The sequence below is a fragment of the Mixophyes fleayi genome, chromosome 2 (genome assembly GCF_038048845.1).
Source record: "Mixophyes fleayi isolate aMixFle1 chromosome 2, aMixFle1.hap1, whole genome shotgun sequence".
Lineage (NCBI taxonomy): Eukaryota > Metazoa > Chordata > Amphibia > Anura > Limnodynastidae > Mixophyes > Mixophyes fleayi.
In genome coordinates this window covers 96,207,784-96,225,670 of record NC_134403.1, presented here as the reverse complement: position 1 = coordinate 96,225,670, position 17,887 = coordinate 96,207,784, and the positions used below count along the sequence as shown (strand labels likewise).

The 17,887-nt window shown below is 40.1% G+C and overlaps 1 protein-coding gene across 1 annotated transcript in view; it reads left to right on the top strand.

Annotated features, from left to right (window-relative positions):
- GTF2F2 (general transcription factor IIF subunit 2) overlaps nucleotides 1–17,887 on the top strand; it is a 171,777-nt gene that overhangs the window by 146,288 nt on the left and 7,602 nt on the right. The window contains exon 8 of the mRNA XM_075199735.1: nucleotides 9,080–9,223. Within this exon, the coding sequence (XP_075055836.1) occupies nucleotides 9,080–9,223 (144 nt within the window). The remainder of the gene's footprint in view (nucleotides 1–9,079; nucleotides 9,224–17,887) is intronic.

Here is a 17,887-nt window from a genome sequence, read left to right as displayed (position 1 = left end):
AAACTACCGAGGAGGAAATGAATCGCGGTGTCACTATTTCAGGTGAAGAGAAATCAGTAGCAGAAAGAAGTAATCAGCCACTGTATAGGTCATTGGTACGGCCTCATCTAGAATACTGTGTTCAGTTCTGGAGGCCATAGTTCCAGAACGATATAAATACATTAGAGACTGTATGAAGAAGTGCAACTAAAATGGTGCATGGCCTACAACACAAAACTTACCCGGAAAGACTAAAAGATCTTACTATGTATAGTTTGAAGCAGAGAAGGGAAAGGGGAGAGATGAAGCTTTCAAATATATGAAGGGTTTTAGCAAGGTACAGGAGGGAAACATTCTTCAAAGGAAGAGAAGTATTAGCACACAAGGACATGCATTGAATCTGGAGGGGGGTAGGTTCAGAGACATATGTTTACACTTTGGATTTCACCATCTTTCACTTAGACATGACCATATAGTCACTTCAATATCGTAGGCTCCTCACACCACAGGTTTGTGAATTTCTCTTATATGTGACTGAGAGGATAGTGAGGTAATCTGCACAGTTTCTCATTCATGTAATTCAGTCTCTGCTCCATAACTAAGTGTCCCTGCACTAATCCCTTGTTAATATTATCTCAGTCCAGCAAAGGGTTCATTTACATTACAATCTTCAGGCCTTCCCAGCTAGTCCCTATCTGACTACTGGTATAATACAGAGTCCTGATAAATCAATAAACAGATAATAAGATGTTACTTATCCATATAACAATGAGCCTTTTATACCAAGATGGCTTTTTTTCAGTCAGGACACCTGTTTCTCTCTTTTAAAAAGGTCTTTTCCTTCTTCTCACTGTGTCTCTCTCTACATCTCTCTGGGGTATTTTCTTTATTACAGACTTTTACTTTAAACAACTGACAGGAGTGTACTCTCCTCACCAACATCTCCTATTTACCAATATGGCTCCTCTGTATACAGGGGTCTAATAGATTCAGGTCCCTTCTCTTCTCAGACTTCTGGCACTCTCACAGAGTCTCTGTCCTGCCTCTCTGATCCCTCTGTTCTTCTCCCAAGCAATAGTACAGGGGTGCACTCACTTCTCAGTCAGCTCTGTTTTTCTTGCTCTCTTCCACACTTCTCCTCTTTTCCTCCTCTCTCACACTCCAGCTGCCAGTTTTAAAGTCATTTCTCTCACACTCCAACTGCCAGTTTTAAAGTCATTTCTCTCACACTCCAGCTGCCAGTTTTAGGGGGGTATTCAATTGTTGGCGTTACAGGCAAAAGTAGCGCACCCCGCGCACTATTACCGTCATTACGGTAATAGTGCGCGTAAATACCGATATTACGGTACTTTTCTCGCTGGATTTCAGCTTGTGGCTCAGGGAGCTGCGAGCTGAAATCCGGCTTACTATTACCGTAATACCGGTAATAGTTTTTCCGCAGCGGAAACCGCAGACAATTGAATGTACCCATTTAAAGTCATTTCTTTCACACTCCAACTGCCAGTTTTATAGTCATTCCTCTCACACCTTAGCCCCTCCCCCTTTCGCACGCTCTTACTGAATCCTCCGGCAGCAGCTCAGTGCAAACCAGGGATTGTAGTTCCTGGTTGACTACAGTTCCCTAATGCGCATGTGCAGGCGTCCGTGTCTGTCAGCGCTACACTTACAAAGGACCAAATAGGGCTTGAGGTTACCATAGGTAAATAAAACAATGGGCAGACTAGATGGGCCAAACGGTTCTTATCTGTCGTCAAATTCTATGTTTCTAGCATGAAAATAAACTTTGTTTTTATGGTTAATATTTTAGTTCAGCGAAATATCATTCTTAGGGGCATATTCAATTGACGGCGGGATTGGCGAAAATCCCGCGCTCAAAAAATATTACCGTTATTACGGTAATCCTGCGTGGGAAAACCGTTAATACGGTAATTTATTCACTGGATTTCGCGAGCTTTCACGAAATCCAGCGAATAAATTACCGTATTAACGGTTTTCCCACGCAGGATTACCTTATTAATGGTAATATTTTTTGAGCGCGGGATTTTCGGCGATCCCGCCGTCAATTGAATATGCCCCTTATAATTGGTTCATAACACATCAACTTTAATTTTTATAGTGCAGCTGTCACATTCACAGCATAGATGTACTCATTTTCTAGTCTGATGAATTCTGATCATCATCATCTTTATTTATTTATATGGCACCACAGAATCCACAGTGTCGCACAATCAACACAAAATACATAGAAAAAATACAGATAGGTAAGAGGCAAGAGAAACAATAGAATCAGTAAAAATCAATGCAAGAGCCTATAGAGAAGGCAACAACATAAGACACGACTAGAACACAGGAAGCATTACAAAGATGATGAGGAGATTGGCCCTCTCTACCAAACTTGTGAGAGTTAATATTACGAGGATTAGGGTAGTAAATGGAGACTATAGAAAGTGAAAGGGGCAGGTGGAGTGTGAGGAGGGAAGTGTCTTAGGATGGGCCGTGTAAGCAAGTGTGAAACAGTGAATTTTGAGGCAGCGTGTGAAAGATTTGAGGTTGGGGACGAGTCTGGGTGGGGCTGGGAGTGTGAAGATGTTCATGAAAATGCAATCTAACAACTCCCTAGGAATCTGTGGCACCTCTGAAGTGACAGGTGCCCTTCAACATGAACAGCACATACTTATTAAAAGATAACTTTGCAATTACATAAATTAAAAAACAGATTTCTACTTCCCTTCAGTGATCTAATCGGCAGATCCAGCAGTATCCTTGTTTCCTCCAATGTGTTCTCTTTTTACTATTGGAATTATTTGAAACAAATAAAGGTGGTGCACTGCATTACATTTTAAAACACAGTCATAGGAAAGGCACCATTGACTCTTATTTGGCCTATTGTGCTTTGCATGTGTTTTATTAATCTGTGAAAATTGCCAAAAAATGAATAAATAAAGTTGTGAACAAACCCTGAGTCAGTGCACATTGTTATCTGTCCTAATGGGTTTCAGATTGCAGAATACATTATCATTCAGTGATGTTTGAATTTAACAGTTTTCATCAATGTTCTCAGAGTGAAAATGTTGCAGTGCTGTAATTTACATAAAGCCTAAAGAGATTTTCCCAATACACATTCAGTTAATGTGTGCTTCTAATTTAGTGTTATTACTTTTCTTTAAAAATGCGTTCTTGTAATCATTAAAGTGATTGCTTAAAGTAAATATAGTCTGAGCATGTGTTATCAAGTGGGATAGCCAGTATTATGTATTTAAGCCACCGTATGCTAGGGTCACTGTCTTGCATGAGTATAAATTTAAAGTCTTGTGTGTCATGCAGACGACAGAAGGTTTTCCTCCAGGATTTGTCTATACTATCTTGTTCTATCCATCTTGCCCTCTGTTTTGACACATTTTTATGAGGGATGGAAATATCCCCATAGCATTATGCATCCTGCCACTGTACTTCACTGTCAGTATAATGTTATTTAGGAAATGCACAGAGTTAGGCTTGTGCCAAACAGAGCGCCTATCGCTGAGGACAAAATGTTCAACCTTTGTCTTATCAAACCATAGAATATGCCAGTCTCCCATATTCTTTTGTGCAATGAATCATTATACTAGACTTCAGTTTTATAAACGAGAGCTTCTACCTCGTGAGCCCCACACTCTCATTCGTCCTCCACGTACCTCCGCAGTTGGTGTCTTGGTTCTCCAATGCATGAACTGTTCTGCTGTGTGCTTTAAGGTATTACGTCAGGCAATAAGAGATAAACAAGCAAGGGGGCATTGGTTATATTTTAATATCAACTTGACTGCAACAGGACATATTAAAAATATAACAAAGTAAATTTCTGCTTTTCATCTCTTAATTTATTGATTTGTAATCAGTGTCTTCATATGAAGATTTACTTGCTGATATCTCTTTTTGCATTCACTCATTTAATTTGAGTCTGCTGCCTATTGTATTGCAGTACAATATAAAATAGCATGCTATTGAGCATTCGGGAGAAAGGCTAAATGTATTTTCTGAAAAATGCAAATATATGCATGTTCCAAAAGCTACAAGTAGAATAACTATTATTAAATATACAAGTAAACACTTCAGACCTAATAAAAACCGTATTCTTTCACATTTTTTTTACCGTTAATAACAGATATGTGTGAGCAATATCTTGCCCTAGGCTGTATATCCGCTTTCAATTATGTCAGACATCTCAATGTATGTGATTGTACAGGGACTTCTTCTCTACATATATCTTTACTGGGATTTGTCTGTGTATATCCTTTCTAATAAACCCTTGTATGTTTAGTGCCTGCATAGCTAAATGTTATTATAAAATTGGATAGACATTATGCTGATTATTATTGATCAGATTTGAGTGGGGCTGGCACATAAAAAAACGCTAGTCATTATTGGGTCTCTGAGCAAAATTCTGGGTAAAATTGCCATATGGCCAAATATTCCATTTTAAGTACATGGCCTTTAGTTCGTTATATGTTTATTATAAATAAGTTAACCCGTGCATGATACTCATGCATTCTAGTCAAATCAAGCTACTTAAGGTGTTAAAAAGGTTCTTGTCATGCATTTGGGCCTAGCCCAGGCTTCCTCAGGGGAAGAGCGTTACTTCCCGACGCAAGCGCCCTTTTTTAACGTGGTTTTGTCCACATGTCACCACCTCATCATTTTTCTCCATCACCTCATCCTTCATCTTCATCGCCACATCCTTCATCAAGCTACTTAAGGTGTTAAAAACTCCCCACTGTCACCCCCGGCAACCACCAACCACTCCCAACTGTCACTTTTCCTTCAAGAAATATATAGGTCAGTGTATAACTCTGCCCAGCAGGTGGCGCTGCAGTTTGGGGGGGGGGGTTTTCCACACACGCCACTAGGCATTTATATAGTAGATTATTCCCAATTTTGATGCTTGTTCCAGTGAATTATGAATAGTATCTGTAGAGAGGAGTGTTTCACCTGTCTGTGATGCAGATTTGGAAATTGTAAGCTGGCATTTTTTGGATCGATGGAAACGTAATTAGCCTGTGCAAGGTCATACAAACCTCTCCTTTTCATCAGCACAACTGTCTCTTTTTGAATAGTTAAGCTTCAGTATTAGTTAGAATTAGTAGTAAATGCCATACATGCAGGCAAAAGTTAACATTTACTGAATTTGACAGTAACTTTTATTTTAGTAAGTGACCTAACTCTTTGTTTCATTACTGCATCCCCAATTAGCTGTGAGGTTCCCTGCAACAGAATCTTGTATTCTGGCTGCACACATGTAATGTCATTAAGACAAAGCATCGTGAAGTGGGGCATTTCTGGGTACTTCCAAATCTGCCTACCAATAAATGTTCTGCCTGCAAAATGGACAGAATAATATACCCTAACTGTAGTTAGATGATTGATATCTATATTAGTTGTCACCTCGTTGTCCCCCTAATATTATTCAACTGAGATTGTGCTTTACAAATGCAATCAAATTCACATTAAAGCGTTCCTTCTTGTGGGCGAATTGCTAGTTATATTTTCATGTTGGTGGATTTTCTAGTCTGATGTTTCCTTGTGCTTCTGGCTGTCAGACAGCGGTTGCAATTAGCGTCTGTATTTGTTTTAACTGGACCATCTGCTCCATATTATAGTGCCTCTGAGCAATGCAAATATACATTAGGGTAGTAATATGTTATGGTAAATAATCAGATGTGCATAGATGCTGTACTACATGATTATGCACCAGTTACCATGTGGAGTTTGTATGCCTTGGTGCATTGTTTCTCTAGAGGTGTTTCTTTTCACATGTCAGTTGCCATTACATGTATCTGGTGATGGCAAGTCTGCACTTAACTCAAGAAATGAGTTATCAATCCTTAAGCTGGATGTACCCATGCAGCTGTGCTGGCTGATGAGCAGGGCCTGATTAAGGGTACAGGCTCCATAAGCTAACACGCACGTAACACCTCCTCGCCTTCCACACCAGGCTAATACACAGTAGGTGAGAAGGAACTTGTCCTTAATTTAAAATCTGGCTTCCTTTAGTGCGCCCCCCTCCCAATGTTTATGTTGCCACTCCACTTGGACATTCAAAATGGTTAATGGCAATTTTTGTCATTCATTTAGTTTTCATTAAAATCGAAACTGTATAGCAGAGTGGAGGCATGGACGAGCGCTACTGAGGGTGACAATGTGGAGGGGGCTGTCACACCTGTGCCTGTCACCATCCTTTCTTCTCCTGAATGCTTATCCTCAAGCGCCCACTGAAGAATGACTCTGTCTTCAGCCATTACCATGGGAATACGTCATTATTAAAACCTTACTACATTTTTCTTTCATGATTTCTTTTTTATTTGGAACACACCTGTCACAATTTTGCACCCCCTAAAACCTTGCGCCCTAGACTACAGCCTATTCAGCTTATTGGATAATCAAGCCATGCTGATGAGCTCCCATCAGCACATGTGTGAGGTCATATGCTGAACCAGGAATGGTAAGTCCATAGCCAGCTTTTCATTGATATCTGTCCACCACCTGAACAACCAATTCTGTACAGTTTTAATATTAATGTATCTAAAATTATTTGTTCTACTTGCTATAGTGCAGCACACAAACAGTTCCAAGACACTACAACTAAAGGTGTCCTTACCTTATTCTGTTGCCCTTTCTCACTGCCCCTTTCTCTGTCTCAGCGCTGGGCCTTTTACTCTGCTGCAACTCAGTCTACTCTCTTTGTCCAGGGCCTTACAATCTATTGTGTCTTTCGGTCTCCACTTTCTATTCAGGACCTTACACTATGCTCTTGGTCTTCCCTACCCGTTCAATGCCTTACACTCTGTTTCTGCTCTTGGTCTTCCCTACCTGTCCAATGCCTGACACTCTGCTGCTGGGCTTCTCTACCCGTCCAATGCCTTACACTCTGCTGCTGCTCCTGGTCTTCTCTACCCGTCCAATGCCTTACACTCTGCTGCTGCTCCTGATCTTCTCTACCCGTCCAATGCCTTACACTCTGCTGCTGCTCCTGATCTTCTCTACCCGTCCAATGCCTTACACTCTGCTGCTGCTCTTGGTCTTCCCTACCTGTCGAATGCCTTACACTCTGCTCCTGATCTTCTCTACCCGACCAATGCCTTACACTCTGCTGCTGCTCCTGATCTTCCCTACCTGTTCAATGCCTTACACTCTGCTCCTGATCTTCTCTACCCGACCAATGCCTTACACTCTGCTGCTGCTCCTGATCTTCCCTACCTGTTCAATGCCTTACACTCTGCTGCTGCTCCTGGTGTTCCCTACCTGTCCAATGCCTTACACTCTGCTCCTGATCTTCTCTCCCCGTCCAATGCCTTACACTCTGCTGCTTCTGCTCTTGGTCTTCCCTACCTGTCCAATGCCTTACACTTTACTGCTGCTCCTGGTGTTCCCTACCTGTCCAATGCCTTACACTCTGCTGCTGCTCCTGGTGTTCCCTACCTGTCCAATGCCTTACACTCTGCTCCTGATCTTCTCTACCCGTCCAATACCTCACACTGTGCTCCTGGTCTTCCCTACCCGTCCAGTGCTTTACACTCTTCTGCAGCCCATAACCCTGAGGCTAAGCAGCATCTCCAACTCTTCTCGCTCAGCATGAGTTTTGTTTTTCTTTGCCTATATCCTTGTACATTGCACTTGTTCCCTTTTTCCAGTGTCATTTCTTTAATAAATTTAGCAAAATATTGCTTAAGTCGAATGTTCCATCTACAGAGTTACATAATTTGTGTGGGATTCAAGGTAATTGTTTGAATACAAAAGTTAAATGTGTTGTTGTTCATTTTAATAGCTGTCCTTATCCACGTCTCTCGAGTTTCCTAGCTGTCAGCGTTTATTACATATTTATCTTAAATAATCCAGACACGTTAAGAAAATAATAACTTTGAAATTAAATGCAAAAGCTTTTAACGTGATTAATAAATGACTTTTTTTTCATAGTATATAGATTTTTTTTTAAGGAATGTGACAGAATGTAGAGTGGTATGAGCTGGAAAGTATAGGCATTATTTTGCTTCCAGTGTACCTGTATACATCCAGATGTCAGTAGCTACAGTAAGGCATTGGTTGTGGTAGGAATGGGGACACATCAGCACTGTTTTCCTCTTTTGGGGATCTCACCTTACCCCATACAAATATAGTTTGCTTAGTTGGGGTTAGACGAATCCGAAATTCCTCCTGCACTCAGCTGCCAGGATGCTTAAAACACCGAATGTGAGTATAAAACCTGCCAGTTAACTGATATTACAAGCATAAATCTATGTTGCATAAGTTTGCAAATACGTGTGTAAGACATTCAATACTTTGAAGGTATATCTGCTAATAGGATTTAGAGTATCAATTGATTACTTACTTTGGGAGTACATAAAAAAATGTATCCCTTATAGAATATATATTAAGAGCAAAACTTACCATTATGTACCCCAAACCTCCAAATACCTAGCATTATTTGGGGGGACTGGCAGCTGCCTTTTGACCTCCCATGGGGATGTTACTTGCTAGACAATCTGAGGTACATCCAGGTACTTTTCAGTCTCAATATAGCAACTATAAAAAGTATATATGTGACCCATTGGTGTGGATGATTACCAGTGCACAGTAGAGCTGCTTTGTGTCAGGAACAGGATGGAGGGCAGAGGAACAATACAGAGTACAATGGGGTTCATCCAAACTCACAAAGACCCTTGATCAACAGTGGGAGCTGTTTGACAATGGTGATTACCCAGATTGTGAAGAAAAACACAACCTTACAACTGACCATATAGATTTTTTATAGAATTTAAAAAAAAAGGCAAGTGCACGTGTAAAAACTGATGCACAAGGACTTGAAAGCTGTTGAATCATTACTGTTTATGTTATGCTTATATCTGTTGCAGAGAAAGGGTTAAAGCTGAGTTGGGGATAAGGCACCCCATCACCACCACCTTTCCCCTAACCCTAAAAGCTGTCCACTGCTTGTGGCTACAGTTATTTAAAGCAGGATTAGTGAGGGGGGGTGCCTAGTAGTGTGTGCCTAGGGCTAATGGTTTATGGAATCTGTTCTATTACTAACATATGCTGTATTATAACGCTCTCTGTATATATTTCTGTGCAGATTGAGTATGAAAAGAAGAAAAAAGATGATGGCAAGCGTTCTCGTGTGGACAAGCAGCAAGTTTTGGACATGCTGTTTTCTGCCTTTGAAAAGCATCAGTATTACAACATTAAAGATCTAGTGGACATTACAAAACAGCCTGTGGTGAGTACCTAATGATGAAGAAGGGAAGAGTGGGGTTGGCAGTGTTTGTTATAAAACAGCTTCATTAGTTATAACACATACTGATTTTCCTATTATGATATTGTGATCACTTTTCTTTGTGGGTCTCAAGATCTTTGCTGAAGGCCATTGTAAGTAACATGTTATTTGTGAAAGTAAAAGAAGAAATCTCTCCTGAGTTACAAATAAATATATAAAAGTGCTGGAAGGTTGCACTCCTTTCCCTCGCATCCTCAGTCTCATTAATATTTCAGTCTTATTAAAGGGCAACTCTCATGAAACAGAAAAACTAATAGCAGCTTATAACTGCAAAGTGATATATATTTTTAATTTGGTCGTTTAATATCTGAAAAGGAAAGAAGATCTTACTCACAGCATAAATGGCTTTAGAACTTTCATGTTCGCAAACTGCCTGGTAAGAATACAGAAATCAGTCCTGCAAATGAATGTCTTCTTTCCTTTGAGGGATTAGGACATTTACAAAGTAAAAATTAATAAAATATGAAAAATGTGGCTCTCTATACCCAAGGAGGTTGCGCAGCAGTGTTGCCTAAGCTTTACCCACTTGGACGTATGATTTTGGGGGAGTGGTCACATGGAGGGGGTGTGGTCACTACCCCAGAGGGCTGACTAGCTCTGTGAAGCTTAGAAACCACCCTTCCAAACCCTGCAGCATGTACCAGTAACTGATATCTCCCAACGCTCCCATCCGCAGGGCAAACATGTTTAAGGGTGGGACAGAGCCCTAAAATCGGGACAGTTGGGAGATGTACTGAAATCAAATCTTGAGATCTCTTGAAAATAAGACAAAGGGTGTTGCACACTTCTGGAGATTAAAACATTTTCCCCATGCCACATATAGTAAGCAAAGTGGAGGGAGTCCTTTTCCTTCCCACAAAACGTGCTTGTTAAGTGATGCTGGACTGCTGGCAGTCAGATGAATTTGACATTCAAAGATGAGTCCTACAATCTGTCCATATAGCTGTATTGAGTACATTATTATTTATTAATATGCATTCCTGTACAGAGATGTTTAATCCTCTATCCCTGCCCCATTGGAGCTTACATTTTAAATTCCCTACCACATGAGGAGGGGTTCCTTGAATGGACTCAAAATACCCATATTTGCTGTTCGGAGCGATGTATTTTATAGACCAGTAGTTGGCCAAAAGTTGGCAACAACTTTTAAAAGCTTGAAAGAAAACCTTGTTGTTACATCTAAGCAACTTTTGAATTTACCATATAGGTCTTTCTCCCAGTCTATAGAACTATTTTGTTGTCACTATCAGTCAGGGATTGTTTACTGGCTTTCTGACGCTGTCAGTGTTACATTTAGATTCTATGAAATTGTTACTTGGGCTTACAGTACGTTAGAGTACACAATGCTGTGCACAGCTTAGATATGTGTTGCTGTAACTAACTGTTATGAATCCCATCAAGACTTTTGTAACGATTCATATGAGAAAATAGTTGGGTCTGTTAATTGATTACAAATCCATCAGATGAGTGTAACAATTGATGGGTCTCTTTAAAACAATAGATAAAGAAGAAAGGGAGCGCTGTATACAGATTAATTATAAATGTATTAAAACAAATTAAAATCAATAATGATGCTAGATGTAGAAGACATAGTATTAAAAAAAAAAAAAGACAAAAAAACACAATAATCAGTTGGTCACATCACACAGTCATATATCCACAGCACATGTGCATAAATTGTTTGAAGATCTATAATAGGGATAGCCCTGTATAGTAACAAAAATAGTTCACTGTGGAATCCTATTAAATTAGATGAAGAGTCCACATCTGTTTAAACCAAATATAAACAGTGGAATGGTAGCTGGATGATGTTCAAATAATTATAGGCTCCCCAATGTTCATAGAGATAATCTTAGCAGGTATGTAAGCTGTACGAAGAATCCTCCATGTTTGGGAACAAACTACAGTGTAACAGATTGCAACGCAGATCGTATCGATCACAGACAAAGTACTTATCGTTAGTCTGTTTCTTTGTTTAACCAGAGAGCTTGTGTAGAACCCGACAGGATCCAATTATATACCAGCTGTAAGTCTGCTGAAAAGGTAACCAGTGTGGAACAAACCCCAGTGATACACAGACAGTAATTTTACTTGTCAGCATAAAGAAGTGACGCGTTTCTCCACCTACTTTATCCCAATTGGCAATTTCATTGTTGCACTACATCCCAACATGCCAGACTTCACACATTCAGTTCAGGGAAGCACAATCCAAGAAATGTGAACAGTACTACAAAGTTTCTTGAAAATAAAAACACTGCAGATACTCCCTATTCTGGAGAAGAACTAGTATGGTATAGTAGGTTATGATATATTTGTCTAAGTGGGATACATAGTAAGTGATTAAACACATACAATTCTGCACCTAAAAGTGACTTTGACATCTTATTTCTGAGTAGATTGTTTCCTTTTTAAATATCATGAACAATACAGAGACAGTGCCTAAAGTGTACAGATGTCTGTAAGTGTAATGTTTTTATTTAAAGTTTTGACTCGCAGACCTTTTATCAAGGGAAGACCAGATAGGTGAGAGGTAGATGATAAATTCATGTTGGGGTGGGCATGGTTGGCGCAGATGCCTTCTTCCTTAATGTCCGAATACCCGCTGTAAATAGAGCAGGGATCGGAATAGTTGCACCAAGTCGCCTCAGTGCAGGAAGTTGCTGATTGCCGGCAGGAGGACACTGGAAATACTAGCGCCTGCCCTGAGGTGAGGATCTTTTCACCGATATCACATAAATGGGGAACTTTTAAGTAAAAAACTAGTTTGATTTTGACGTCCTACCAGGAAAATAGATTTAGAGAGATAGAAGGTTAAGGAGGAGGGTTAGGAATTGAACAAGGAGAGAACAGTGCCAAAAAAGGCCAAGAGGGTGAACGGTGCACTGCAGAAGAGTGTGGTCGATTGTATCGAAATCAGCATATGAGTAGTGAAAAGAGACCCTTCAACTTAGCTGCGAGTAGATGGATAGTCAGTACACATCTGGGGTGATGGAGTGCTACAGGAGATATCCCAACTAACACTGATAATCCCAGGGGATGTATGCTTTGAACACAGAAAGAGACTTCACCACAGTTGTGCACACTATTGTAAACATGTCACTAAACTTATGGATAGCAATACTTTTAGTGAACCTATCAACCATTTAATTGCCTTCTTATGAGTTAAGTGTTTAGGAGAAGGGGATTTTCTCCATTAGCACTGGGTGGCCTGGGAGAAATTTTTCAGATGCTGGGTCTATTTAGTGTGACAGGGTTGGTCATAGGATCTCCAAAGAAGAATGTGTTGTGGCTGGATCTGCCTCCTATAGGACTACATTGCATGAAATGTTGTAGAAAGAGACTGCTGCACCAGTACAGGGGAGAAATAGAAGTGGTTTAGGACAGACGAGAAGAGGATTTGGGTGGTCAAGGGTGTTTTAGCTGTCGCTTTGTGTGCATGGATTTGGGTGCAGATGTCAAAGTGAGGTAGAAGGAAAGTAGATTGTAGTCAGAGAATGGAAAGGTGGAGTTGGAGAAGCAGGAGACAGCTCAAAGATGGGAGAACACAAGTTCCATTCCAGGAAGTGTCCATTGTGATGGTTGGGACATGATTTCCACAGAATGAGATGATAGGTTGAAGTAAGTGTGAGGAGTTTAGCTACTGAAGTGCCAGTAGAGTTCTCAATAGGGATGTTGAAATCCCCGGCGAAGTTGTCAAGGAATTGGGAGACTGGTCCTGCGGGCAATAAAGGAGAGTAACACAAAAGTGGAGTGGAGAGAAGAGGCTGATGGTTGGACTTCAAAGGAGGAGGAGATGGACGTTCTGTGGTTTCACACAGAAGATGCAAACAGAGGAAAGTAGAAAGCCTTCTCCACAACTTTGTTGGTCATTGAATCGAGAAGTGTGGTTGACGGAGAGTCCTCCACATGGGAGCAGCAGGGGAAACTGTGTTATAGAAGGGAGAGTCAAGTTTCAGTAATGGCAATGAAAGTGAAGGAATTGGAGAAGAATCGGTCATGGATGAATGCAAATATGTTGCAGACAGATCTAGTGTTGCAGTGTATGTAGGAAAGGGGGAGGTAGAAAAGTGGAGAAATTATAATGCTGTTGGAGGGATTGAAAGTAGGTGGTGGATGGAGGACCATGAGCAGATAGTAGGGATTGTGCGGGGCCTAGGGTTGAGTGAAATGAGTCTATCAGCCAAGAGCAGAAGGAGAAATAGAATTAAGAAGGGAGTTATGTGGTGAGCAGAGCCTGATTAAGGGTTCTGGCCGCTCTAGGCTAATACACCAGTAGCACCCCGCACCCCACCGGCATCCACCCCTCCCCCCCCCAATGTTTACATTCGTATTCAGCAACAAACAAAATATCATAGAGCACATTCACTACATGCACAACTGGAAATTAATGCTATATGATGATATTCAGCATATTGTATAAGGCATATATCTGGAACTCATTAATGAATATTCAGACGTATAGGAATGCTCTTGAATATGAATGAGTATTCTCAAGCATTTAAATTCTCTTTTACCTGTTCTTGCAGCTTTGACTAATTGTTGCTCTCTTGCTTGTTCTTGCAGCTTTGTTGTCTAGTTCTCTTCTAGAATGTTGGGGTCCTGTTTTGAAAATATGCCAAATGTTAACAAACTCAGTATTATTAGGCTCTTTAGTTCAAACACAACACTCCATTATGGCCAGGCCAGATAAATCTACACAATAGCACAGGCATTTATAGACAATGAAATATATGTAAATCTGTTGCCAAAGAGTTGTAAACAAATACTAACATCTTCCAGCCCCATTTAATTAGTATTTAGTATTCTGGTGGCCACAGAGAGCATCCGTGTAAACGCCATTCAATACAGAGAGAATCCGTGTGCCCCCCTCCCTGCAAAAAGCTGCTCTATTTTCAAAATGCCCCTTTCTGCCATTTCATCGCCTCCTCGCACTGCCATTTAATGTCAAACAGCCCGTCACTTAACTTCCATTCGTTGATCAGGCCCTGCTCCTCTCCAGGTTAATGGGAACAGGACAGGCAGCTTGGCAGCAAGTCCGAATGCAGTCAGCTGCCAGTCAGTGCGGCTGCTGATGGTTCTTTGTCTGATCTCACGAGATGTGCTAATGTATTGCTGCCGGGCTGCCTGTCTGCAATAGTGACTGCAGTGGACGCCCCTTCAGACCAGGGACTGCCCCCACATCAATATTAAAAAACAAAACAATAAAAATAAACACAATTTTTTTGGGGAAAACAAATTCTGGTGGCGCCACCGCTCCAGAATGCAGCATGATCAGCCTCTGTTGGCGAAAGTGTCGTTTCAGTTTCTGCAGACTTTGGGAGGAGAGCATTGGAAGGTGCAGTCAAGTGAGAAAGGGGTTAGTGTAGGTTGGGGGGGAGTAATGAAAGGTTGCTGAGATGTTGGAGAAGTGAGTGTAAGTAGGAGCAGGGTGGGTTAATGTGTACATGGCTGAGTGGTGGAAGGGAAGGAGATATATGAGGGATGAGAATAGAGAGATTGGATAGGGGTAGCCAGAGCAGCCAGTATAGGACAGTTGAGGGAGCAGTTGTAAATAATTATTGTTAATAATGTAGCAGGGTCATACAATCATTTCACCAATGTAATTGGTGCAATTACATTGGTAGCCAAGAAGTGTTAATGTATGTGGGCGAACAAAATGCATTATTGTGGTTTTGTGAATTGGTGAACATTGGTTTGATTTTGGTAAACAATGTGGCAGTATTACACTGTTACTTTCTCTTAATATATGCCTGATATATAGCTTATTTTAGACTGAACGCACATGCTTGTGTTTATCTTAAAAAAAATGGTACATAGAGACTGAGTTAGATCTGTGTGCTGCAGTGTACATATGTGTAAATCTGAAACACGCCTGTACTGTATAGATAGATGTTTAGGAGCTTTGGGTGAGGCCACATTTATCAGAGTCTCTGGTAGAACAGATGAGATTAGCAATGAATTACTAAGTGCATTCGTTTATGTTTTAATGATATAGGCCCACATGATTATTTACCATATGGAAATGAATGTGTCATTTACTTAAAACGCTATTTGTTTTTTGTGTTTACCAGCAAGTCTGTAACGGAGCTGTTTTTTTTTTCCCTCGGTTATGTCTAAATATGTGCTTGGCATACAATACTTGCAGCTATTTGATTTGTATTCAGCTTACAGATCCCTTTGTTGTCTTCTTGTGCAGATACATGCCATTGCTGCATTTGACGGCTCTGGGGATTTTCCATCAAAAAATCCCCAATGCCTTTTCTCAGCCTGTAAAGTAATGCTCTGTCCCTTTTCCTAAAAAATATGGAATATATATGAGGCTTGTTCTAGTTTTTAGTTTCTTTTAAACATGATTTATATTTTCTCACTTCTCTGACAGAAAGCAGCACACTGAAGTCTGATCAAATACACGTAGAAAGCAATGTGACACGAAATAATCCTGACATTAACCTTTAGAGCACTCTATTTCTTGAAGTGCACCCATCATGATCAATTAACTTTTTTTTTATTAATTACCAAGAAAAGTACCTTTTTAACGTATACAGAGAGTGTTTTAAAGTATATATGTAATGCAGTTTTGAAAGATCTAATTTATAATAGTGCAGCCTGAATAAAAGTATTATTGCACTATACACTTATCACACACTTCTCAGATATAAAATTGTCCCCCAATCCCTGTAACTTCCAGCTAAAACCCCAAGTAAACCCTTAAGCCTTGTTTAAATGAGGTGTTCGTCTGCTCATCGACATTGACATTTTGTCTCTTTTCCAGTAGTCCCTGCCCCTTAGTGGTCATTTATACTCATGTGTATTCAGGCCCATATTATGGCTAAAGTTATGCTGATAAGTAGAAAGGGGAATAGAGAAAAAAGTAGCACACTGTAAGGGGCATATTCAGTAGTTGTTTTTCCACGCCGTGGAAAAACTAGTACCGTTAATACGGTAATGTGTAGCTGGATTTCAGCTCGCGGCTCAGGGAGCTGCGAGCTGAAATCCAGCAAGTAAATTACCGTATTAACGGTTTTTCCGCACACGATTACCGTAATAACGGTAATCGTGCGCGGACCGCGAGATTTTCGGCTTTTCCGCCGAGAATTGAATATGCCCCTAAATGTAACATTTAGTTTTATGTTGTCTTTTCAGCTATCTTAAAATGCAGCAGTATTTAGGAGGAAAGCCTTTATTCATAAAGACATTTTAGTTTTAAATTCCTCATCCTCATTACATTTTGGAATAAGAAGCCAGGTCATATGCAGGCGTACCTACCAGTAAAGTGGCCATGACTTATGCACTTATCCATCGAGCAACTACATGTCCTTTCTCAGCATGCACGCCATGGTCTGAAAGCTTCATATCTCTCCTACATCAACAGAGAAGTCCTGCAGTATTGTTGTCATGCTGTCCACCAACCTGTTTCTGGTGTAACATGCATGCATGCTCACCTGACTAGCAGAAGATGGGCTCCCTTTTATAATGGGGTAAATGTGTTTTTCTAGCAGGGCTTCTCAGTAAAGCCAAGTATTAGAGATGAGCGACATTTCATGCAAATTGAGTTGCAGCGTGACAAGCTTTTCCATGCGGTTGCAGAGTTCTTGTTATGCAATCTTTAGGTCCATTTTTGCTTTGATGTTCCACTGGAAACCATGCTGTACTGTCTTTTTGATTTTTGATTTTTTATATTTGCATTTTGTGGAATGTATAGTCCATGTATAAAGCTGGGGCAGTGGACAATTCATTCTGTTGTGTAGTGGTGCTAAGACTGGGATCTCAAGGCCAAGGTCTGCCAAAAAATTGATAAATTCTATGGTCATAAAGACAAATAAGTCAAGGGACAATCTTGAAAATGTTACTCATTCCTCTCTACCCTGTACAGCACTGGTGACAGGAAAAGTGTAGGTAATTTATAGGGTGGTATAAATAATTAGTAGTTTAGCGTTAAGTGGGCCATTAAATATTGATAGAATAATACAGTTGAACAAAGAAATAACAAGACTCTAAGCAACATTAGCAGCACACACTTATTAACTGTTACGCTCTTCTCATTGGCCCCGACGGACTACAAGATTGTTAAAAATAAACAGATATAAATATGTGGTTGGAGACGTATAAATATATTAATTTCTTTACTAAATAAATAACAGTTTAATAATGTATAAATGTGGCTACTTGCTACCTATATCTCAGAGTTATAGAGCCAGGGGAAAATTGCAAACGTGGATTTCATTATGTGCAAATGTTCTTATTTGCTTTGCCAATAACTCATACATATTAACAGGTTGTTTTAAGGTCAAATGTTTATTTACAGACTGTACCACATGTCTAAATGTATGCAGTGTGTACATTAACTAAATCATCTTTAAAGAAAGTATATTTTGCAGTAGGGTCTACCAGAAATCTGTTACTGAACCAATCAATATAAAGTGTAGACCCTACAGCTACCAAGCAAATGATGCCCCTCCTATAGTAAGATTTTACAGCGTAGTTATCTTTACATATTATGTCAACATCATTATTTTATCAAAATATGCTTAAGTAACTAAGCTAAAAAAAAAAATTGTACAGTACTTTTCTAGGATTATATTACTAAGAAAAATTACAATTTCATAT